General features: G+C 37.8%; 1 protein-coding gene across 3 annotated transcripts in view; it reads right to left on the minus strand.

Annotated features, from left to right (window-relative positions):
* FMN1 (formin 1) overlaps positions 1-25,245 on the minus strand; it is a 391,346-nt gene that overhangs the window by 230,475 nt on the left and 135,626 nt on the right. For all 3 annotated transcript variants that reach the window (XM_047075353.1, XM_047075352.1, XM_047075354.1), the window contains one exon: positions 11,780-11,841. In XM_047075353.1, coding sequence (XP_046931309.1) covers positions 11,780-11,841 — 62 coding nt within the window. The remainder of the gene's footprint in view (positions 1-11,779; positions 11,842-25,245) is intronic.

Below are 25,245 nucleotides of genomic sequence, written 5' to 3' on the forward strand. Positions count from 1 at the left end.
AGATTTTCCCAACACACAGAAACAGGCACAGAGATTTAGACAAAATAAGAAGACAGAGAAATTTATCCTGAATGAAAGAACATGACAAGGCCACGGCCAGAGATGTAAGCAAAACAGCGACATGCCCACTGGAGTATTTAAGGTAATGATCATAAGGATACTCACTGGACTTGAAGTAAGAGCTGAAAATTTCCCTAATCTGGGAAAGGAAATAGATATCCAGATCCAGGAGGTACAGAGAATCCCCCAACAAAACCAACAAAAGCAGATGCAGACCAAGACATATTGTAATTAAATTGGCAAAATATAGTGATAAAGAAAACATTTTAAAAAGCAACAAGAAAGAAGAAGACAGTAACATGAAAGGGAAATCCCATAAGGCAAGAAGAGGATTTTACAAGCCAGAAGGAAGTGGCATGATATATTCAAAATGCTGATTGGGAAAAAATCTGTAGCCAAAAATACTCTATGGGGCAAGGCTATCATTCAGAATAGAAGGAGAGATAAAGTGTTTCCCAGACAAACAATAACTAAAGGAGTCCATGACCACTAACCAGCCCTATAAGAAATATTAAAGGGGACTCTGAGTGGAAAGCAGAGAGCAAAAGTTACACTATGAAGGTAGGAAACATAAAAGCAGTAACAACGAACATTTCTATAAAATATCAGTCAAGGAACTCACAAAATAAAAGGATGTAAAATACTAACATATACCTAAAACATGGGGAGGAAAGGACTAAAGAATGGGTTCAAACTTAAATGGTCATCAACTTAATACGGACTTCTATATGCAAAAGAAGTTATAGACAAACCCAAAGATAACCATATATAAAAAAGAAAAAAAAAACACACTGATAAATACGCAAAGAATAAAGAGAAAAGAAATCCAATTTCTATTTTCTAAAAGAAATTTATTTCTATTTCTAAAAGAAATCCAATATCACTAAAGAAACTCAGTAAACCATAAAAGAAAGACAAGAAAGGATCAGGGAAAAGCTGCAGAAACAACCACAAAACAAATAATATGAGATACAACATAATATGAAAATAAATATATACCAATAATTACTTTGAATGTAAATGGACTAACTGCTCCAAAGGACATAGGGTGACAGAATGGATAAAAAAAAAAAAAAACAGGACCCCTCTATATACTGCCTACAAGAGACCCATTTTAGACTTTAGAATTGTAGACTGAAAGTGAGCGAATGGAGAAACACCTATTATACAAATGGATGTCAAAAGAAAGCCAGAGTAGCAATACTGATATTGGACAAAATAGACTTTAAAACAAAGACTGTAATAAGAGACAAAGAAAGGCACTACATAATCGTAAGGAAAACTTCAACTGGAAGATATAACAACTGTAAATATTTATGCACCCAACATAGAAGAACCCAAATACATAAAACAGTTAATAACAAACATAAAGGAAATATTTGAGAGTAATACAATAATAGGGGACTTTAACACTCCACCTACATTAGTAGACAGATAATCTAAACAGAAAACCAACAAGAAAACAACAGCTGTGAATGATATACTGGACTAGATGGATTTAACAGATATATTCAGAACATTCCATTCTAAAATAGCAGAATACACATTCTTTTCAAGTACACATGGAACATTCTCCAGAAGAGATCACATCTTAGGCCACAAAAAAAGTTTCAGCGAATTCAAGATCGAAGTCATACCATGCATCTTTTCTGACTAATGCTGTGAAAATAGAAGTCAACCACAAGAAAAAAATCTGCAAAGACCACAAATATATGAAGGTTAAATAACAGGCTACAGAACAATGAATGGGTCAACCAGGAAATAAAAGAATAAATTAAAAAGTACACAGAAACAAATGAAAATAAAAACACAATGATCCAAAACCTCTGGGATTTAGCAAAACTCCCCTTCTAAGAGGGAAGTTTACAGCAATACAGGCCTACCTCAAGAAGCAAGAAAAATCTCAAATAAACAACCTAACCTTATACCTAAAGGAGCTGGAAAAACAACAACAGATAAAACCTAAAACCAGCAGAAGGGAGGAAATAATAAAGATTAGCACAGAAATAAATGATACACAAACTGAAAAAAACAATAGAGCAGATCAATGAAACCAGCAGCCAGTTCTTTGAAATAAGGAATATAAATGATAAATCTCTAGCCAGATCTATCAAGAAAAAGAAAAAAGGGACTCAAAAAAATAAAATCACAAATGAGAGAGGAGAAATAACAACCAACACCAGAGAAATACAAACAATTATGAGAGAATGTGATGGAAAACTATACGCCAACAAATTGGACAACCCAGAAGAAATGGATAAATTCCTAGAAACATATACACTACCAGAATTGAAACAAGAAGAAGTAGAAAATTTGAACAGACCAATTACCAGCAAAGCAAGTGAATAAATAATAATAATAATAATAATAATAATAATTAATAATACCTCCCAAGAAACAAAAGTTCAGGACAAGATGGCTTCACAGGCAAACTCTACCAAACATTTAAAGAGTTAATTAATACCTATTCTTCTAAAACTATTCCAAAAATAGAAAAGGAAGGAAAGCTTCCAAATTCATCCTATGAGACAGGCATTACCCTGATACCAAAACCACATAAAGACACCACTAAAAAAGAGAACTACAGACCAATATCTCTGGTGAAAACGGATGCAAAAATCCTCAACAAAATACTAGCAAACCAAATCCAACAATACTTTTAAAAAAGCATTCACCACAATCAGTGGGATTTTTTCCTGGGATACAAGGTGGTTCAATATTTACATATCAGTCAAGGTGATACATCACATCAATAAGAGAAAGGATAAGAATCATATGATCATTTCAATAGATGTAGAAAAAGCATTTAACAAAGTACAACATCCGTTCCTGATTTAAAAAAGAAAAAACCCTCAACAAAGTAGGCTTAGAAGAAACGTTCCTCAACATAATAAAGGTCACATATGAAAACTCCCCAACTAACATCATCCTTAATGGAGAAAAACTGAAATGTTTCCCTTGAAGGTCAGGAGCAAGACAAGGATGTCCACTCTTACTACTTTTATGTAGCATAGTACTGGAAGTCCTAGCCACAGCAATCAGACAACAAGAAGAAAAAATATATATCCAAATCAGTAAAGAAGAAGTAAAACTTTCAACCACTTGCAGATGACATGATACTATATAGTGAAAAACCAAAGATCACCAACAAATTAACAAACTGCCAGAAATGATTAACAAGTTCAGTAAAGTCACAGGATAGAAAAATCAATGTACAAAAATCTGTTGCATTTCTATGGCCAACAATGAATCAGCAGAAAGAGAAATTAAGAAAACAATTCCATTTACAATTATACCCAAAATAATAAAATACCTAAGAATAAAACTAACCAAAGAGGTAAAAGATCTGTACTCTGAAAACTATAAAACACAACTAAAAGAAATTCAAGAGGACACAAAGAAATGGAAAGAATCCCATGCTCACATATTGGAAGAATATAATTAAAATAGCTACAGTACCCAAAGTAATTCATGCATCTGATGTAATACCTATCAAAATACCAAGAGCATTTTTCAGAGAGCATAGAACAGATAATCCTAAAATGTGTATGGAACCACAAAAGATTCCAAATGGCCAATGCAATCTTGGGGGGAAAAAAAAGCAAAACCGGAAGCATCACAATTCTGGACTTCAAGTTGTATTACAAAACTGTAGTAATCAAAACATTATGGTGCTGGCACAAAAATGGACACCTAGGTCAATAGAACATAATAGAAAATCCAGAAAAATACTTACAACTATATGGTCAATTAATCTTTGACAAAGCAGGAAAGAATATCCAATGGTAAAGATAGTCTCCTCAACAAATGATACTGGGAAACTGGAGAGCAACATGCAAGAGAAAGAAACTGGACCACTTTCTTACACCATACACAAAAAACAAATTCAAAATGCACTAAAGACCTAAATGTGAGACCTGAAATCAGGAAAATCCTGGGAAAGAACACAGTAACTTCTCTGACATCGGCCATAGCAACTTCTTTCTAGAAGAAAGGTATCTTTCCTGAGGCAAGGGAAATAAAAGCAGAAATAAACTATTGGGACTAGGTAAAAATAAAAACCTTCTGCAAAACGAAGGAAACAATCACCAAAACTAAAGGCAACCTACAGAAATGAAGATATTTGCAAATTATATATCCAATAAAGGGCTAGTGTCCAAAACATATAAAGAACTTACACAACTCAACACCCAAAAAACAAATAATCCAATTAAAAATGGGCAGAAGACATGAATAGACATTTTTCCAAAGACATACAGATGGGCAACAGACACATGAAAAGATGTTCATCATCACTCACCATCAGGAAAATGAAAATCAAAACTATAATGAGATAGTACTTTACACTTGTCAGAATGGCTAAAATCAACAACACAAGAAACACTAGGTATTGGTAAGGATGTGGAGAAAAGAGAACTCTCTTGCACCATTAGTGGGAATGCAAACTGGTGCAGCTACTCTGGAGAACAGTATGGAGGTTTCTCAAAAAGTCAAAAGTAGAACTACCCTACAATCTGGCAATCACACTACTGGGTAATTACCTAAAGAGTACAAAAACACTAATCCCAGGGTGCCTGGGTGGCTCAGTCAGTTAAGCGTCCGACTTCAGCTCAGGTCACGATCTCGCGGTTCATGAGTTCGAGCCCCGCATCGGGCTCTGGGCTGATGGCTCAGAGCCTGGAGCCTGCTTCCGATTCTGTGTCTCCCTCTCTCTCTGCCCCTCCCCCATTCATGCTCTGTCTCTCTCTGTCCCAAAAATAAATAAATGTTAAAAAAAAAAAAAAAACACTAATCCCAAGGAATACATGTACCACTATGTTTATAGCAGCATTATCGACAATAGCCAAACTAGTCTCTATCAATTGATGAACAGATAAAGAAGATGTGGTGTATATTTACACAATGGAATAATATTCAGCCACAAAAAAAGCATAAGATCTTGCCATTTGTAATGACATTGTTGGAGCTACAGAGTATTATGCCAAGTGAAATAAGTCAGTTAGAGAAAGACAAATACCATATGATTTACTCATATGTGGAATTTAAGAGACACAACAAACAAGCAAAGGCAAATGGAGGAGGAAGGGGAGGAGGAGAAGGAGGAAAGACAGAGAGGGAGAGAGGGAGAGAGGGAGAGAAATCAAGAAACAGATTCTTATTTACAGAGAACTGATGGGTACCAGAGGAGGAGGGTGGGGAGAATGGGTTACATAGCCGATGAGGATTAAGGAGTACACTTGTGATGAGCGCAAGGTGAGGTATGGAATTGTTGGATCACTATATTGTACACCTGAAACTAATAAAACACTGTGTGTGTGTATGTGTGTGTGTATATATTTATGTTTATGTTTATGTTTATGTTTATATTTATATTTATATTTATATTTATATATATAAAGTATCCAAAGAAAGAAAAACTGTCTTGGCCCCCATGAGTGACTCATGTTCATCATTTAAGAATCCAAAGGGATGACTGGAGTTGATGGTACACGAAGGTGTACAAAACCAGCATCAGTCTCAATGGTACAAATGAGTAATGCACACATTCTTCATTCTGCACCCAGTGTCCCTCTATCAGTGAGTATGACTTGATGGAATAACTGAATTATGTCAGGCAATACAGCATCCTGAAGCCTGAGACAAAGGGCTCCTGGGCCGCTAAGTCGGCCAGGGAATTAATTGCTTTGTGTTGTCCATCAAAACTAAACTCCAAATATACCTGTGGGCTTCCAGGTAGCCGAAAGGCCCGAGAAGCATCTTAACACCGGTAAACCAGCAGATCTACTAAACGCCTAACAGTGTATTATATACCCACAGTGAAACAGTGAATTAAAATATTTCTCAACATTTTAAATTCTGTCTTCTTTTTTGACATCTCAGTAATGAATTATACTAATATCAGCACTTAGGGGAATACCACGAGGGCTCAATAAAATCATCGTATTTCATAACTGTGAAGCTTTTGTTTATCCCTCTACAAATCACTCCCTTCCCCTCACAGTATTCTCCAGGAACTAACACACTTAAATGTATCATGTTGATAACAAAGAACATAACAAATGGAAAAGGCACAGGATTTATGTATCTTTATAAGTTTAGCTGTATCAGCTCAAGTGTAGTTTGTAATCAACTTTGTGTCAACAGCATGTGTAAACTATTAGGAATGGGCCTGTGGGTGGGTTGGAGACAGAAAAGGAAGTCTACAAGTTTTGTTTAATGGAGGCCAACATGCCATTTGGTTCTCTTGGGGACAACAAGGTACAATGTAAGTTAATGGCTCATTTGGCATCTGTCCCTGGATCATTTCACAGCGGGAGTGACCATATTAGAAATGTGACTGCATTGCACAATGAGCAGGGGCCTGCCAGAGGCCATCCCTCAGTCAAGCTTCCCCTCAGTTATGGACTACGCGTGTGATGAATGGGATAAATGAGAAGGGTTCCCGTAAAGAAAAGGTCAATGTTGGCTAGTTCTTTCTTCTATCCTACATCGCAAAGAACATTACTTAAAAAGAGATAAAACAACCTGTCATTTCCATGGCACCTACTTCCAAATTGCTTAAGTGATGATCACAAACAACATTCTTAAATTATCCCAAGCTCCTGAGAAGCCAGACAGAGGGCATGCATTTTCCCCCTCCCTGCAGCGCCCCCACACATCCCCTTCCAACTTTCAAAATTGAAGAGGCAGAGAGAGCCAAGGAAGCCATGGCCATGCCACGTTCCCACTTCACTCCTGTCATAAAGAAGAGCTGGCCCTCCTATAGACGGCTCATTTACCATTCTAGAAGCTGCATCCCTCACAGAGTCATGCATCTGAAAAAGCACTAGAAAGCTAGCATGCAGACTATTACTGAAACATGAACACACTGCCTCACAGAGGCAAGCATGTTAGAAAGGGGGACCTCCAAAAGAAACGAAAAGAAATAAAGGATGTGTGTGTGTCAATAATAGGGATTTAGAGATTGTGAATTGGAGAACCCCAAGGCTGAATGGACAATATGATGGATAAACTGAACTTTTTTTTTTTCTTTTTTTTAAGTATGGTGGGGTCAATAATAAAATCCAAAGACACTATCAGAGATTATATGGCCTAGTCTCTCATTTTAGAAATTAGGAAAATGGGCTGAAAGCATTGCCAGAAGTTGACAATGTTCATCACCCAGACCTAAGACCACAAATCCAGACCTTCTGATTCTGGATCCAATGTTCTTTCCATTAATGCTGCACTGAATAGTATAAAGGGTAACAGCTTCCAAGCCAGAGAGTTGTAGGTGGATTCAAATTCAAGTTGCCCTACTTACTAGTCTAGGACTTCTGACAAGTCACAGTCTCTGGGAGCCTCATGTTTTATCTGTAAAATGGTGACAAATCTATTACTTAGCTTATATTTCTACATTAATTCTTCATACCACTAATGTTAAATGCCAAAAACAAAGGTTGGCACATAGTACCTAAATTTAATCAAATCCCTACTATGATTTTTCAGTCATAGGTCATTATAGAAGAAATGTTTGTAGGGGCACCTGGGTGGCTCAGTCGGTTAAGCGTCAGACTTCAGCTCAGGTCATGATCTCACAGTCTGTGGGTTCGGGCCCCGCATTGTGCTCTGTGCTGACAGCTCAGAGCCTGGAGCCTGCTTCGGATTCTGTGTCTCCCTCTCTCTCTCTGTCCCTTCCCGACTCACACTCTGTCTCTGTCTCTGAAAAATGAATAAATGTGAAAAAAAATTTTTTTTTCAAAAAAGAAGAACTGTTTGAGCATCATGTATGTGCCAAACACTTTGCTAGGTACTTTCAAAAACAGAGAGGGAAAAAAAATCATTGCTCTCTCCAAGATGCCTACAATCAGCAAATTAACAAACAGGACTTTGATGTATAAAAAGGGTAATAAAACCATTCAAAGAATTTAACTTGAACTTAAGGAAGTGGATTATACATTGAGATAAGATAACATGAGTCAACATAGAACAATATTCAAAAAAATCTTGATCCTAGGAATCTCAAAGAATTCTTTATTTGTACCATGGGAGAATTAGTTTTATCATGTGCCTTTCTTAAAACAGCAGATTGGAGCTAGATTTCTACCCAATAGTCATGAACTTGTGCAATGGCTACTCCAGGCAAAAATTTCTCAGGTAAGTGAGAACCTATGAAGGTAAGTGCTGTTTTTTCAAAAATGAAGGAACACAGAACTATCCAAAAATGAAAAATGAACCGGATGATGCTGAGAGTCATGAAGTGATCATAAGCTCTCAAAGTAGAGTTTGCTAAATGGTGGGCACACTTGGACAAAATTGAAGAATTTGCTATGGTTACATTATAAATGACACAAAATAGCAAAGTCAGAAAAAAATGTTTGATTCTGCCACTACTCTCCTACTGGAGCTCTGTGTCAGCTAAGCGCTCTCAGTTTCCGTGGAAGGTGTGTAAAACTTAGGTGCCGGGAACGGATTTTATTCAAATAATCTGTAAGTCTTTGCTGTTGAATGTAAGGGGTATGTGCACGTAGTCCCTACACATTTTGACAAGCCAGTTCTAGGACTAAGCCCTGAGCCCTTTCTGCAGTGCAGCATTCCACTGCAGACTGTGATGAGATTACAGACTCCAGACTCCCTCACTCTTACTAGCCTTGGGACTCTAGACTAGAAAGGTCAACCTCTAGTCAAGTTATTTTAGGTGATAAGGTTTCCATTTTGTGGGTGGGAAAACTGAATAATTAAGTGACTTCTCTACAAATCTATTCTCAAAAAAAAAAAAAAAACCAGACAGCTGATTTTAGGTTCTCTGTTTATCAAATCATGCCATTTCTTTAAAGTCTGTGAAAAACTGGGGCACCTGGGTGGCTCAGTCGGTTGAGTGTCCGACTTCAGCTCAGGCCACTATATCTTGCTGTCCGTGAGTTCGAGCCCCGTGTCAGGCTCTGGGCTCCGATTCTGTGTCTCCCTCTCTCTCTGCCCCTCCCCCGTTCATGCTCTGTCTCTCTCTGTCTCAAAAAAAAATAAATAAATGTTAAAAAAAATTTAATAAAGTCTGTGAAAAACTAAAAAATCTGAAGGTGATACACATCAATTCTTGTAGGGAGTGACACAATGAATCACTTTTCCTGTATATGTTAAGCATGAAATCCTTCTTATTCTAGAAAGGCATGCTGAAGAAGTCCTGAAACACCTCTGACTTCTCCATGACCAGTAAATGGAGAAAGGAAACCTAACGGACAATGAGGGCTGTGGATGGAAATGACATATAAGGAAATGAACATCAAAGTAACAGCTCGGTCACCCACTATCTTCTACTAGTCCTATGACAACAGGTATGACTATTTCTTTGTGGAACAAAGCAAGTAGAGATGGTGTTCGGTGAGCACACACAAGCACAGCCAGGCTGGGTTATGGTCTCTTTTATCAACCGCATCTGTTCTATTTGGTGTTGCTGCCAATCTAGTGATTTCAGCTCCCAGAGAATGGGGGGGTTAATTAAAGTGATGAGGGGACAGGCAGATGAAATGGCCCAGAGTGGGGACAGTGGCAAACTGGAGAACATGTATCACAGTTGAAGTAGGCACCTGCTTATTCGACTGCAGTCTGTTTAAGTCATGCAAGAAAAAAAGCCGCTGCTGCCAGATTTTCTAGTTTTTTTAAGGAACAGCTGGAAACCCCTCCATATTTTAAAATGTGCATTCCTAATTCAATCTTTAAAATGCTGTGTTTGCCCCCAAACACTTCTCTAGGTCAGATCAGGGATAAGAGTTGTCAGTTTCCTATTGAAGGTTGTCAGTCTATGATGGATGGAATAGTTCCAAACCACAGGCAAGTGTATAGATCGGGGACACTGCCCCTGTCCCCACCCCCCCCCCCCGAGGGCAGTAGTGTGCCATGGCCACAGGGTTTCAGCAATTTTGTATGAATCACAAATACTGGACAAAAGAATTTAAGTTTACTGATACCAAGCAAAGAACAGATAGTCCTTTCATGGATAAAGAAAACTTAAGGCATAATTAGGAACATTTTTTAAACTTTACTGTTGTCGATCATATCCTGATTTAACCTTTAACTGGAAAACATGATCCCAATATACGTTTCCCCTTCCATTTACTCTTCTCTCTTGCTTCTCCAACTATTTATTTTTTTTAATTTATTTATTTTGAGAGAGACAGACAGACAGAGACAGCATGAGTGGGGGAGGGAGGGAGGGAGGGAGAGAGAGAGAGAGAATTTCCATGCTGCCAGCACAGAGCCCAATGTGGGGCTTGAACCCAGGAAGCTGTGAGATCACGACCTGAACCAAAACCAAGAGTTGGATGCTCAGCAGACTGAGCCACTCAGGCATCCCTCCAAACTTGTCTTAGTTTGAGATGTAAATCATAGGACTTTTGTGGAAGTAACACAAGATAATACAGTAATATACTTACAACAATGCCTAGCACAAAGTAGGAACTCAAAAACAGTAAGAGCCTGCTGTTACTGTAAATATTATTTAGCTATCAAAGCCTACAACCTGGGGAAGCCAGTGTTAATTTAAACCTGAGCTGTTTCACAAAACTTCTGCTCACAGAGTCACTTCTGTGCCTACCCTCTTTAGCAATCTGTTTCTTAAATTAATCCCCATTTCACTTCTTCTGAGACAGCTGAGAATCTTTTGCACACCAGAACAAAGAAAAAGAAAGAGAGGTCTCTGTAGAGCACTTAACAACAAAGGAGCTAAGGGCCTCCATTTCCCCCTAGGAGACAGAGGTACTTTTCCATTTTTTTGTTTCTTTCTTTCTTTCTTTGTGAAATGGATTCATTTCCTCTTCCAAACTACTTAAAACGAGCTGACTTTATACACCATCTGACCTATTTAATAATGTTTTTTTGCTGTTTGCAATGGCTTTACATATAATCCAACACACAGCCTTAGTTATTTTAAAAAGCACATTATCACTTATTGGAAAGAAGAATATTTGATCCACAAATTCATTAAATTAGCAAGTAATGAGCACTGAATAAACACCAAGTTTTATTTAAATTTTGCTATTGTTCTCTAAGGTATGGGTCAACCCAGCCATCAGTAAACTAGAATCAGTGCCTGATTCAATATTTAGTTATTTGATTAAAACTCTACCACTTCCTGTTATAGGCACCGCAAGCATAAGGAAATGACAATTACATAGTGGGAGGAAGTAAATCCCTCAGTCTTTCTGGGCTCCACAAAGTAGGATCAAGTCAGCACTTTCCAAGCCCTCCTTGGGGATAGAAAATGGATGACTCAACACACCCCGTCTCCTACTAGGGTCACTTCCCTAAGTGCCTTGATCTGCACGACATCGTATTGCAGGGATGTCCTGAGATGGACGGATACAAATACATGAATGGGAGTAAGCCAAACAAGAGTCTTGAGTGTGCCTAGGAAAAAATAGGTTTTTAAAGACCTCTTATGAACAGTAAAAGTCCAAATACTCTATCTTGTTTCTTGTTTTACAAATACAACCAATATTTTCTCCAAGTATAACATTTTTCCCAAACGCACTTGTGACATTTCTTAAAAATGGGAACTCAATTATATTAAAAATGGAGTTCAAGTCTTCCCTCCCCAGGATAAACGCAATGCCCAGTGTCAGGTGCCAGCTGCAGATGCTGTCTAGGTAAATAAGGCAACAAAAAGGGGAATATTTACTTCAGTACACGAGAAAACTAAGTATCAGTCTCACATAACCAGTTCAGTAGAATCAAAGAGATATACCTGTAGGTTTTCAATTTCTTCTTTGTGTTCCCTCTTCAAGTGTAAAATAGCAGCTTGGTATTCTGTAAGATCACAAAAGAAGCCAATTACAAAGAAGCACACAATTATGCACAAAATTCAAGTGAGCATCTCCAAGACTCCAGAGTCCCTCCTGCAAGTAAACTGAGTAAATAAATGCCACAGTTTGACATTAATCTGACGAGAGATGTTGAAAATTGGGGCAAGATAAGACAAGTAGCTCAGGAGAGAAAGGAAATTTCCTTCCATGTGGCAAACCTTGAATTACGAGAAGCCCCAAATGAAGCAGATAGGATAGGGTTAAAAAAAAAAAAAAAGCATGAGGCATGTTCCAGGTAAAGACTGGATTAGGTGTTTGTCTTTAAGGAGGAGTTGGAAGCTAAGGCAGTACAGACAACAAATACAGACGTGTTAAGAGCAGACACACAGGAAATAAAACTTTCTATGTGAGATCAGAGAACTCTATTTTTAACTGTTTAAAAAAAATCTCCATTTCAATGCTAGGCTAAGCAAGCACCCAAGGCTGATTTTAATCTTTAGATCACTTTGGAAAGTCATGACCATTTGTCATTTGGATGAGAAAATCTAGGGTGAGTTGAGGTTAAAAGGAAGACAAAAATAAATTTCTGGTCCAATTTTAGCCTGAGTCTAATAATGTTTATTCCAACAAGAAATCCCAAGTGTACACAGAACTCCAGCCAACGACTAAAACTACCATCCCGTTGGCTAAACATGAAGCAGCTCGGACAGCTTTATTTCTAGGAGAATGACTACGAATGTGGGGTCACAGAGTTATACAGACTATAGAGGACCACAAAGCAAATGCTATGAGGAAATATTTTCATGGGATAAGTTGTTTTCTTAACAATGTCTTTGGAGTTGTGAGTGTAAGTACTAGAGAAGCAGTCAGAAGTCATTAAAAATATATGAAAAAAAAAACAGTGGACTTTTCTTTTCTTCAAGTGGATTTCAGAAATCAGGCATGAAAACTTGGGTGTGAATTCAAAAATGGATCAGAGAAATCTCTGGTAAAGCCACAACAGGAGAGGAGTGTTGCTGTTACTATAAATGGCCACCCCAATGCTCTTATGGGATATGTGTTACACTGAGCTGTGACTCCATCAGCAAGTTCTGGGAATTTTACATCAAAGCCATCCCTTGAATCAAACCACTTTGCGCCATCCCCACACTCACCAGCTACCAGTATCCACCACAATCTTTCCCCTGGACCTCTGCAATACCCTAAAAAAGGTTGCCTGCTCTCACTACCACCACCTTACCCCATTCTGCTCACAGCAGCCTGAATGATCTAGTAAAGGCATGAACCAGACCATGTCTCATCGCAGGCTTTCCAATGGGCTTAGGGTGAAATTCCAACTCCTTACTGTAGCCCATAATGCCCTTCATGACCTGGCTTCTTTATACCTCCCCCTGTCTTTGCCAGGCACCCTGGCTTTCTTGCTATTCCTTGAACTTGTCCAGTTTTCTTCTACCTCAAAATCTTTACTAATATTGGAGACAGTATAATAATAACCATATAAACCATATGTAACCAATATAAAAACCATAATAATGGATTCCATTTATTGAGCGCTCACTATGTATGAGGTATTATCTAAGAACTTCATACATATTGACTCATTTTTTCTCCCCCCAATAACCTTATGATGTAGGTATGTTATACCCATAAATGATGAAGAAATTGATGCACAGAGAAGTTAAGCAGCTTTCTTGTTCAAGAAAGTAAGCTGCAGAGCTAAAAAACATACATAATTCAAGGATGAATGGATAAACAAATTATGGTTTATCTATAGAGTGGAATACTACTCAGCAGTAATAAGGAATTACTATTGATATATACATCAACATAAATCAATCTCAAAGACATTGTACAGAGTGACAAAGCCCCAGAAGGCTTATTATTGTTTAATTCCATTTATATGACATTCTGGAAAAGACAAAGCTATAGGGGTAAAAACAGATCACAGCAGCAGTGGCCACAGGGTAGAGATGGGGGGGGGGATGGTATTTGACTACAAAGGGGCAGCACACAAAGGAATTCAGGGGGTGATTTAACTTTTCTCTATCCTGACTATCATGGTGGTTACACGAATCTGTGCACAAGTTAAAACTCATGGAACTATGCACCAAAAAGAAAAAGTTAATTCTATGTTAATTAAAAAAAATCTGTATCAAATATTTTACTTTTAAATGTTTTCCCTAGGAGATTCAGCATAACACAAGAACACCTATTACTACTATTGTTTTTTTTTTTTAAGTTTATTTGTTTATTTGTTTTTGAGAGCAAGAGACAGGCAGAGACAGAGGGAGACAGAGAATCTCATGCAGATTCTGCGCTGCCAGGTTTTAGTTCATGAACTGTGAGATCATGACCTGAGCTAAAATCAAGAATTGGATGCTTAACTGAGCCATCCAGGTGCCTCTGTTACTATTATTTCTATTCGTTATTTTCCTAAGGCTATTAGCAGATTCAGGACAAGACAAAAGAAAATATGCATACACACACACATGCGCATGCACACACATATTTATATATAAAAAGGAAAAAATAAAACTATTATTTACTATGATCATGTATTTAGAAAAATCTGAATGATTGCCTGCAGATAACATATTGGAATTAATATAGGAGTTTAGTAAAGTTGCTGGATATAAAATCAGTATACAAAAATCCTGATACCATCAACAGTTTCAAAAAGAAAACATTCACAGTACCCCTAAAACTACCAAGTACTTAGAAAAACCTAATATGCAAGGCCTCATGAGAAAATAGAAACACCATGTTGAAATGTATTACCAAGAGATACAGAGAGTGAGCAAGCCATGTTTTTGATAAGATTCAATATTGTAAAAATGTTGATTCAGTACAATCCTGTTAAACATTTCTAGGGGTTTTGGGTTTTTAACTTAAGGAGCTCATTCTAAAATTTATATTGAAACACAGATGTGCAAAAAGGCAGTAAGAGCCAAGAAACTGGAAAATATAAAGACAGCTTGCCTTACAAGCTAATAGGAAATATTTTAAATTATCACAACATAATTAAAGTAGAACAAAGGGCCCAAAAAGACACCATGAATTCATGGTCACTTGATAGGACAGAAATATCATGGAAGATCTTTGTTTACACTAAGAGTTTTTTTTTTTTTTTTTTAATAATTATTGGTTGGGAGACATGGATAGACATATGGAAAACCAAAAACTGGATCCCAACTTTATACTAGGTAATGACCTATTTTAAGTTGATTAAAAGCTAAATTGTACAAAGAAAAATTACAAATGTTTAATGAGACAATATAGCGTAATAGTTTTATAATTAGGTTAGGAAAAATGTTAAGATTCAAAAAGCATTAAATATAAAGGAAAGAAAACTGATAAGATGGACTACATTAAAATTAAGAACTTCTTTTCATCAAAATACAGCAAAAAGGGAGGGAAAAGACACTTGAAACAAATAATCAAAGATATAGTGTGTGGGGAGCGTGGGGGTGTGTGGGTGTGGGTGTGTGTATCCTACACAACTATAGAAAATGAAAACTGGGCAAAAAATGTCAATAGGCACTCTATAAAGACAACACACAAGTAACTATATATTAAAAAGGGCTCATTTTCATTAGTTATCAGGAATAGTCAAAGTCTGACAAAACTGAGTGTTGGTGGAGGTGTGGAGCAACGGAATGTTCACACAATTTGAAGGAGTGCACACTGGTACGATCATTACAAAAAATAGTTGGCATTTTCTAATAAAATTGAAGCTACTCATACCTTCCTACCCAACACCTTACCCCGGCTACACATAAATGAAAAAAACTATAAAAGGAAAACAAATAATACTAACACAAGTCAGGATAATGGTGGGATCCCAGAAAAGAGGAACTGAGTGGGGGTATGATTGAGCAAGGTGGCATCACGTGAGTGTTCAATGGAAAATTATTCTTTAACCTCTATGTTTTTTGTATCATTTTTTTATGTACCCCTAACATTACAATGTAAGAAAAAAAGAGTAATAATAATAATAATAATAATAACAATAAAATCAATCCGAAGCCTCTACAAAGCACGCAAAGGAATTTTAGCTAAACCAACCTTCTTGCAAAACCGATGCCCCTTGGAAATAACATCTACATTCTAAATGGAAACTACACAGAATATATTTTGAAATGATTCATTTTGTGTAAATTGTACCTGTAAGGGTGTGACAGATATAGTTGTGACTAATTTACAGATGGATGAAGGAGACCATTGCAAAGCTAACACCCAGTAAATCATGATTCATCTCTTCTTTAAATATTTTTGCCAATAGTCCCAGTGTTACAAATGGCAAAAGAACACCTCCCCATCACTGACAAGGATGATAAAATAGGATCTCTGGGCAAGATATAGAAGGAAGAAGTTCACGTCTTCACTGGTGGAAGGCTTGAGTCAAGGGTTCACAAGGGAATGCTAAGAGAATATAAAGGTTACAGAACAATGAGTCTAAGCTAGGTTGGTGGTTTTCAAATATGTCTTGTTAGTGGCAGACCCCTCCCTCCACATTTCTTGAGTTTACAAATACAAGAGTAGAGCTCCCGTCTCTTGCAGGTAAGGATGGTGGGGCAGAGGTCTCAAATCAAGACTTAAGGATGTTTTTGTTAAAAAGAGAATTTCACCTTTATTCTATAGCTCTGGGAATAGTGTGTGAAAAGGAGAAATTAAGATTTTGAATATCAGGGCTTGAAAAAAGCAGACCACTTTGAAGCTACAGTAGCCCCAAAGGAAATTAACAAAAATTCAATTAATCTAGCCTAAAAAAAGAAGCTTTTGAGTAATACATGTAATGCATTATTTTAAAAAAATTATTTATTTTAAGAAAATAATACATTATATGAAAAGACAGAAATAGGCAAAAGGATCCTAACCGGCAGGACTCAACATTTGGGGAAAAATATACAAGAATTTCCCTCCATAGGGGAGCCTGGGTGACTTAGTTGGTTTAGCTCAGGTCATGATATCATGGTTCGTGATTTCGAGCCCCACATTGGGCTCTGTGCCGACAGCTCAGAGATTGGAACCTGCTTTGGATTCTGTGTCTCCCCCTCTCTTTGCCCCTCCCCTGCTTATATGCTCGCTCTCTCTTGCTCTCTCTCTCTCTCTCTCTCAAAAATAAAATAAACATTAAAAAATTTCCTTCCATAAAAATAAATACTTTCTAGTCTAGATCCATACTTAATTAGTATGGATCCCTTTTGCAGCACAAACCTTCTTTTTTTTTTTTTTTTTTTTATCAGCTCACAACAAAACAGCCTTTCTGCCAGGTATCATTAGAATGCTGCGCCTTCCATTTGACCAATAACAGAACTAAAGATGATCTCGCTAACAGGGGAGGCATTAGTGACCAGTGCTACCGTTCATACTGATGAGTTTCTTTCTCTTAATTATATACAGATACAGTTAACAGAATGCTATTTCTTAGGAACTGTTGTAAGCACTCTACACAGATTAATGTATTTCACCTTCATATCACACTTACAAGGCAGATTCTGTCATATCAAGACCCGTTTTGCAGAAACTGAGGTACAAAGGTTGACCTTTTCCCAAAATGCACGCTAGTTAAGCGCCAACAAGTTCATTCAGTCCCAAAGAGCCTGTGACATTTACCCTGCACAGTTTGTTGTTTGTTTGCTGCTGTTGTTTTAATGGTTGGGTAAGCTTCAAGAGTAACCAAAACTCAAAGTTCCTAGGTAATTAAATTAAAGGTTGCTGGCTTCATCTGATCAGAAGAATCACTAGTAAACTCGGTAAATCTTTAAAAGGGGCCTGAGATATTATTAATCCCAGCCAGGTTTGAAAAGCCTGGGGTTAACATGAACAGTATGAGTTACAATGGCTAGTCCCATCAAGTGATGTGATTATGATTCATCTATTTTCTCTATGGGGACTTCCAGAACTGCAGTTTTCAGTTTATGATTATATCTGGTTTTCATTTATATTCTGTCATGCATATCCAAGGCCCTTCCTACCTACACACACACACACACACACACACACACACACACGCACGCACACACGCACAATGGAAGAACTGGGTTACGGACAGAGTTGGGGAATTAGAGAATTCCTGATCTCCCTCATGGGTGAGAACCATGACTCTCTTCCTGTTCACGGATTCTAATTTACACTGCCTTTGCCTTTCATTGGCTTTACCCACTGAGTCACATTGCTACACACAAGTTTAAGCACACACCTTCAACCTTAAAGGCAAAGGATTCTTCCTCAGAATTATACTTGGACAATATTTAGTCAGTGTTTTCAAAGCTTTACATGCATACCAGTGAGGTCATTTCTTTTGGTAATAGACAGCTAGACTTCAACAGTTGAATATTTTAACATATGTTAGAAAAAAAAATCAATCTAGCACATAAAACCCATGATTTCATGAATATTACCGATATAAGATTAGGTTGATCAAAATTTAGTCCCTGGAACTAAACATCACCTGGAATTTCTTAGAAAGGTTAATTCTCAGTACCAACCCAGACTGAGTAAGAAATGCAGAGGATGTTTTAATAAGGCTCCTAAGTGATTGGGATGCATTCTAAAGTTTGACAACTACTGCTTTTGAAGATAAAGTTACTTTTACTCACGCTAAAAGCCCCACACAACACAAAAAAGTTTAAATTTTTAAAATAGTAAGAATGGTATAAATGTACGCTCCAAATCATGGAGCTGGTACATCAAGGATGTCATTTGGGAAAACATAGTAATTACTGACAGATGAATACACATTCAAAGTTATCCACAAACAAATGGGGAAACTCTGTCCAACCATCTCTAACTGGTGCTGGTCATAGATGGCAAAAGCACAGACCATTTACTTGAATATTTAAGAATAAAATCAAATTTGAGCTCTCATATTTAATGTGCTTATGAGGGCAAAGTGTACTGCCTCGTCTTGGTACACAGTAGGTCCTCTAGATTTGTTTCCTCTCCAGGTACCTATAAACCATTTAGTAATTATGCAGTTGGGGAAAGGGATAGCTGCCTTCGTATCCATAAAAAACTGAGGAAGATTCAAAGTCAGTGAAGTCCAGAGCAAAAGTTGGGTATAATCAAAGTCAACAGCTGCCAGCAGGTACATCACCTAAAATGTCAACACAACACTTCTTTATCAGTGGGCTTTGAACAATCACAGCGTAAGTATATAATAAGGAGCCCAACTATATTTTTTGATGTTGGACTGCAGATACTAACTCTCCCTATTCCCCTCTTCCCCACATCTGGACAGTCTAAATACAAACTCTTTGACACTAAGTAAATTAGAACCACACAAACCACTGCCCACAAGTGGGGATCCTCAGCCCAACCCTATCCCCTTAAACACTATGAAACCCCAAGCCAGTCTCCTTCTTTTCCTCTCTCAAGGCATTTTCCAGCCAACTTCAGAGGCCTGCCTTGCTCTCCCCCAGAAGTCTCATTATTTTAGTCAATAAAGTTTTTCATGCCCTCTTTTGTGCATGGTGTATGTATGTGTAGAATCATCCGTCTTGAATGGATCTGAATCAAATTTTGGATAGACATCCATCCTACTTCTTCAAAAAGGATGAGGCCATGTAGAAATTATCTGAATAATCAATGAATCTAGCTATTATATTGTTCTATATATGTATAAAAAGAAGAGGACTAGTTTCCATTATCAGAAAAATATATGATTGGACAATAGCTGGGAGAAATCTCATGAGTTTGGGAATTGTAACTTTCAATAGCTCTCCTTGATTAAGAGCATTTAGGATTTTCTCCAGCAAATACATAAAAATGGCAGTATGAAAAGATGGGAAAAATAACCCAACTCTCCAAGCCCACCAGTTTCTCACTAAGCCTAGTAGCTTAGTTCGTGCACTTCAGTATCTCCACAAGCCAGGCACTGAACTAGGCAGTGGGTACAAGAAAATGAACAGTGCACATCAAGGTGCACCTCTTTGAAATGTCTTAGAAGCTTGCTTTCCACTTACACTTAAGTATTAACACAGTGAGCTTTTGTTCTTTTAAAGGATTGATTTCATTCGTTTATTTTACATGTAGGCGTCAAAGGTTGGAACACCACTCAGCAAATATTCATCCACTTGCACCTCCATTTTCTGCTCAGGCTCAGTTGAACCACACATGATCTTTACATCTATGCGAATAAATTACTAGAGTTGTTACTAAAAACTACTAGAGTTTAGCATGATTTGTTATACAGCATTATGGCAGTAATAGCTGATAAATATGCTAATTTTCCAGCCAAATTTACTATGTGGAGACTCATACTGTTGTAGAGACTGGGGTGGAGTCTCACTAACCAATTGAGACAGAAAGGGGGTTAGGGAAGAGGAAAATGAGGTAGGGAGCAATCAAGGTATGTATATTCTTTAATACTCCACAATTGAGCTGTTATGTCCTGAGGTGATGGTATAAAATAGGTACAAAGGTCAGCAAATTCACGGCTACTCTGTGAACTGAATTTACCCAGATGCCCAAGGTAACAGCTCACCATGGGGACAATATCGACTAAATCAAATTCTGGCTCCAAGTGCTTGGATAACTTGCCTTTTCACTTGATCTTCTGTTACCTTTATTTTCCATTCTGCTAAAGGGGAGATGCTAAGCAGTTTAGAACTCCAGGAACATAAGCTCCCTAAGACTTGTATTTCCCTTTGTATCTATGTACTGTTGAAAGCCAAGAAACCAATCTACAGAAGCACATACTTGTCAGAATAAAATTTAGGCCACAGCTGAAAGTACCTGATGACTGCCAGTAGGTGGCAGTCACCATACTTCATATTTAAACTTGACACTTGGCTACCAGGGGCATAGTAACATCTGAAGGGTTCCATAGGGGTGGGCAGGTAGGGAGGGAGGAGGGTGGACCAGAGATGTGAAATAAATGCTTTTCATTACTACAAAAGATGGGCTCATGTGGACATACCTACATGAGAAAAAGTTCCTACATTGGAAGAAGTAAGGGTTATTTCCAACTACGTTTCCAAAAAGCTAAGTGACCCAACAGACTTCCAATTGTTACAGGGTTCATATATTTTAGTCCCTCGGAAACCTGCATAACAATGACATCTATACTATAAAACAAGAGTTCGAAGTCACAGGCGAGAACCAAAACAGAGTAACATCTTAGAGAAACAGAAGTGGAGCAGAACAGCCAAGTGGTGCTTTGGGCCTGAAGCTCTGGGCCTGCTGTGCCCCAGTTCCAGAGGCAGGCAGGATGGCCTGGAGTTAGGTTTCTGCAGAGGAATGGGGGATGGAAGGAAAGCAGAGCCAGCCTTGCAGCTTAGAAAAAGGGGAGAGAGGTTCCCAGATGGTAGGTAAAGAGAAGACAGAAGGAGTTGCTATCATCTGCTGTCTGGGGGTCTGAACTAGAGAATAGCGACAGGGATTAAGAGCAGACGCAAACCCTGCTGACCCCTGTCCCCAGCAAACAGATCTGCAACATGCATCCATCTCCTCTCATCCACTTTAGACAGGGAACCCCAAACACCACCGTACGACCAGCTTCTGGTCTGGAGGCCTTGCAAAGACCAGGTGAGACAAATGGAAAATAGACAAGTGTAAAGGGGGAGAGAGGAGTTTTCTTTCTTCTTTTTTTCCTTTTAAAGCAACCTATAGACCAGGAGCCTTCAAACCAAGGCTCTGGTACATGTGAAGAAAGCTAAATGTCAACACGAGCAACAAAATCAAGTATGGAAACATGAAATCACACAACACAAGTTTTAAGTATTAAACATGTTCAAAATATTTTTGCCATGTTTAGAATCCTCACCAAGATAAGTAACAACCATTGTAAACGATGATAGTACCAGCACACTATGAAAAATTATATAAGTAGTAATAGGTAACTAAAGAATTTATAAGTATTTACATATATATGTGTGCATGTGTATTTTAAGTGTATATAAGTATTTACATATGTGTGTGTGTGTGTGTGTGTGTGTGTGTGGTATACTCATTGAAATTATATGTTTAAGAACTGGATAAACTGGCACAAAGAAATAATTTGTGAATAAAAGATAACACCGAATAACTAAAACAGCAGCATCAAACAAGAAAAGGATAATAAAAAAGCCATAATTAAGGAACTTTGTACAAAAACAACAAAATAGACCATATAAATAGGACATAAAGTCTCTAAATAGAGCCACTTACATATGGAAACTGAATGTGTGATTGGAGGGTACAATGAAACTTATGGGGAAAGGATACATTATTTCTAAAACCAAATGTAATAAGTATTCATACTTCAAACCATACACAAGAGTCAGTTCCAATGGATTAAAAATCTAAATGTGAAAAGCATAAGAGAAAAGCATAAAGGAAAATTGGGGTTCAGAAAAATTTATTTTTTTTAATGTTTACTTATTCTTGAAAGAGAGACAAAGTGTGAGCAGGGCAGGAGCAGAGAAAGAGAGGGAAACACAGAATCTGAAGCAGGTTCCAGGCTCTGAGCTGTCAGCATCGAGCCCGATGCAGGGCTTGAACCCACCAACCACAAGACCATGACCTGAGCTTAAGTCGATGCTAAACTGACCGAACCACCCAGGCACCCCCAGAAAAATGTTTTAAAGAACAAAACATTTTTTAAAATTTCAGTTTCATCAAAATTACCAAAATGGTCAGGGCACCTAGGTAGCTCAGTCGGTTGGGCATCCGACTTCAGCTCAGGTCATGATCTCGCTGTTAGTTCAAGCCCCGCGTCGGGCTCTGTGCTGACAGCTCAGAGCCTGGAGCCTGCTTCAGATTCTGTGTCTCCCTCTCTCTCTGCTTCTCCCCACTCACACTCTCTGTCTCTCTCTCAAAAATAAAAAAACATTAAAAACATCTTGTTAGTTACCATAAATGATGGATGTTGAAAGAAGTCACTAGAAAGTGATCAACTGTACACAAAGACATGTGCAAATCATATGACTGACAAAAGACTAACATCCAAGTACCAGAAAGAAATAAGAAGTCATAAAAAATAAGCAAATAGACAGTACATTCATGGAAGAGGAGCTCCAAATAACTAACAAACATACAAAAGGCCAAACTCACTTGTCTTCAAGACAGTACAAATTAAAACTACAGTGGGGTACTATGTCACACCCATAAGATTCAGAATTGTTAAAAAAAAAAAAAAAGTCTGCTAATACTAACTGCTGGTAAGAAAGAAGAATGAGAATTCCACATGCTGTTGATGAGAGTATTAATTGTTCTAGTTGCTTTTTTTTTTTTTTTTTTTTTTTATTTACTTTTGGGACAGACAGAGACAGAGCATGAACGGGGGAGGGGCAGAGAGAGAGGGAGACACAGAATCGGAAACAGGCTCCAGGCTCCGAGCCATCAGCCCAGAGCCTGACGCGGGGCTCGAACTCACGGACCGCGAGATCGTGACCTGGCCGAAGTCGGACGCTTAACCGACTGCGCCACCCAGGCGCCCCTCTAGTTGCTTTAAATAGATCATTTTGTCAATATTAAATTTAAAGGTATACATAAATAAAACCAAAAATTCTACCTAAGGTTTATCCCTACTGAAACATTGACATATGAACACAAATGTTAAAAAGAACATATACAAAAACATTGTTTCTAACCATGAAAAATGGGAATAAATTTAAATTAAAAAAATGTTTTTCTTAACATTTATTTTTAAGATAGAGAGAGAGAGAGAGAGAGAGCACACAAGTGGGAGGGGCAGAGAAAGGGAGACACAGAATCTGAAGTAGGCTCCAGGCTCTAAGCTGTCAGCACAGAGCCTGATGTGGGGCTTGAACTCATGAACCATGAGATCATGACCTGAGCCAAAGTCAGATGCTCAACTGAAAGAGCCACGCAGGTGCCCCTAAACTTAAATTTCTATCAGCAGTGCAGACAAGCAAATACTGAATGCTACATTCAAAGTGATACTATGCCAACATCAAAGTGAAAGAACTAATAGGAGCTATACATACTGACACAGATTCATCTAACAAATAATTCTGAGAGAAAAAGTCACTGAAAAATACACACAATAAGATGCCATTTATACATAAAAAAACCTTTTTTAATGTTTATTTTTGAGAGAGACATAGAGACAGAGCACAAAAGGAGGATGGGCAGAGAGAGAGGGAGACACAGAATTCGAAGCAGACTCCAGGCTCTGAGCTATCAGCACAGAGCCCGGCGTGGGGCTCGAACTCATGAACTGCGAGATCATGACCTGAGCCGAAGTCGGACGTTTAACCAACTGAGCCACCCAGGCGCCCCTGACTTTTAAAATACATAACCATTTTATATATTGTTTGGGATTTTATACCCAAGTATAAAGAAGTGCATGGGATTAATAAACAATTTCACCTAAGGGGGGTGGTAAAGAGCATACAGAAAGCTCCAAAGGTACTTACAGAGTTTTATTTCTTAAGTTAGGTGGTGGGTATCATCATGAACTTAAATAAACTAACATGTTCCCTCCAAAATATTTCACGCAAAGACTGACAAGTAAAATAAGAGATAAGTAATAACCCTCTATAATAAATTGATAAATCAAGCAGATAAAAACAGTAACTGATACAATTAACAACCTTGATTAATATATCCCAGAACCCAACAAATCAACAATATGCATCCTTTGCAGGCACGTATATTTTCAAAAATTGAGGATTCATATTGAAAATCTCTTTAAAAATTTCAAAGTAATGCCATCATACAGACCATGTTCTCGTTCTATAATGAAATTAAAAACAAAAAGGATGGGGGCGCCTGGGCGGCTCAATCGGTTGAATGTCTGACTTCAGCTCAGGTCATGATCTCGCAGTTTGTGAGTTCGAGCTCCATGTCAGCCTCTATGCTGACAGCTCAGAGCCTGGAGCCTGCTTGGGATTCTGTGTCTCCCTCTTTCTCTGCCCCTCCCCTGCTCATGCTCTGTCTCTGTCTCAAAAAACAAAACAAAACAAAAACAAACAAAAAACCAAAAAGGATGCACCAAAAAAAAAAAAAAAGAAAAAATTAGCAAAGCTAATTCAGTGATTTGTGAAAATAAACCATGCAACACATGAACACAAGAACACAAGAATTACATGTCATCTGAAAATTTATCAATGACATCTACCTCAATATACCAAAGGAGAAAAACCGTATCTCAAAATCTCTACACATTATGGAATGACACAGAAAAATACAATAATGAAGCTCAACACTCACTCTTGATTTTAGAAAGAAAAAAAAAAACTGTCGATTTAGAATAGAAGGGAATCAAATTCATGGTATCTATCAAGAACTCTCAGCAAACTTCAAATGTAATGGTGCAACTTCAGGAAGCAAGATTAAGAATGCCCACTGTCACCGTTATTTGTGTACATTATGCTAGAGGTCTGGACAAGGCAGGGAGATAGGAGATATAAGAATTAGGAAAAAAGAAACAAAACTGGTATTATTTACAATAATATAA

Source organism: Lynx rufus, unplaced genomic scaffold (genome assembly GCF_022079265.1).
Source record: "Lynx rufus isolate CCGP_SWC_20201006 ecotype Redwood Valley unplaced genomic scaffold, mLynRuf1.p SCAF_13, whole genome shotgun sequence".
Lineage (NCBI taxonomy): Eukaryota > Metazoa > Chordata > Mammalia > Carnivora > Felidae > Lynx > Lynx rufus.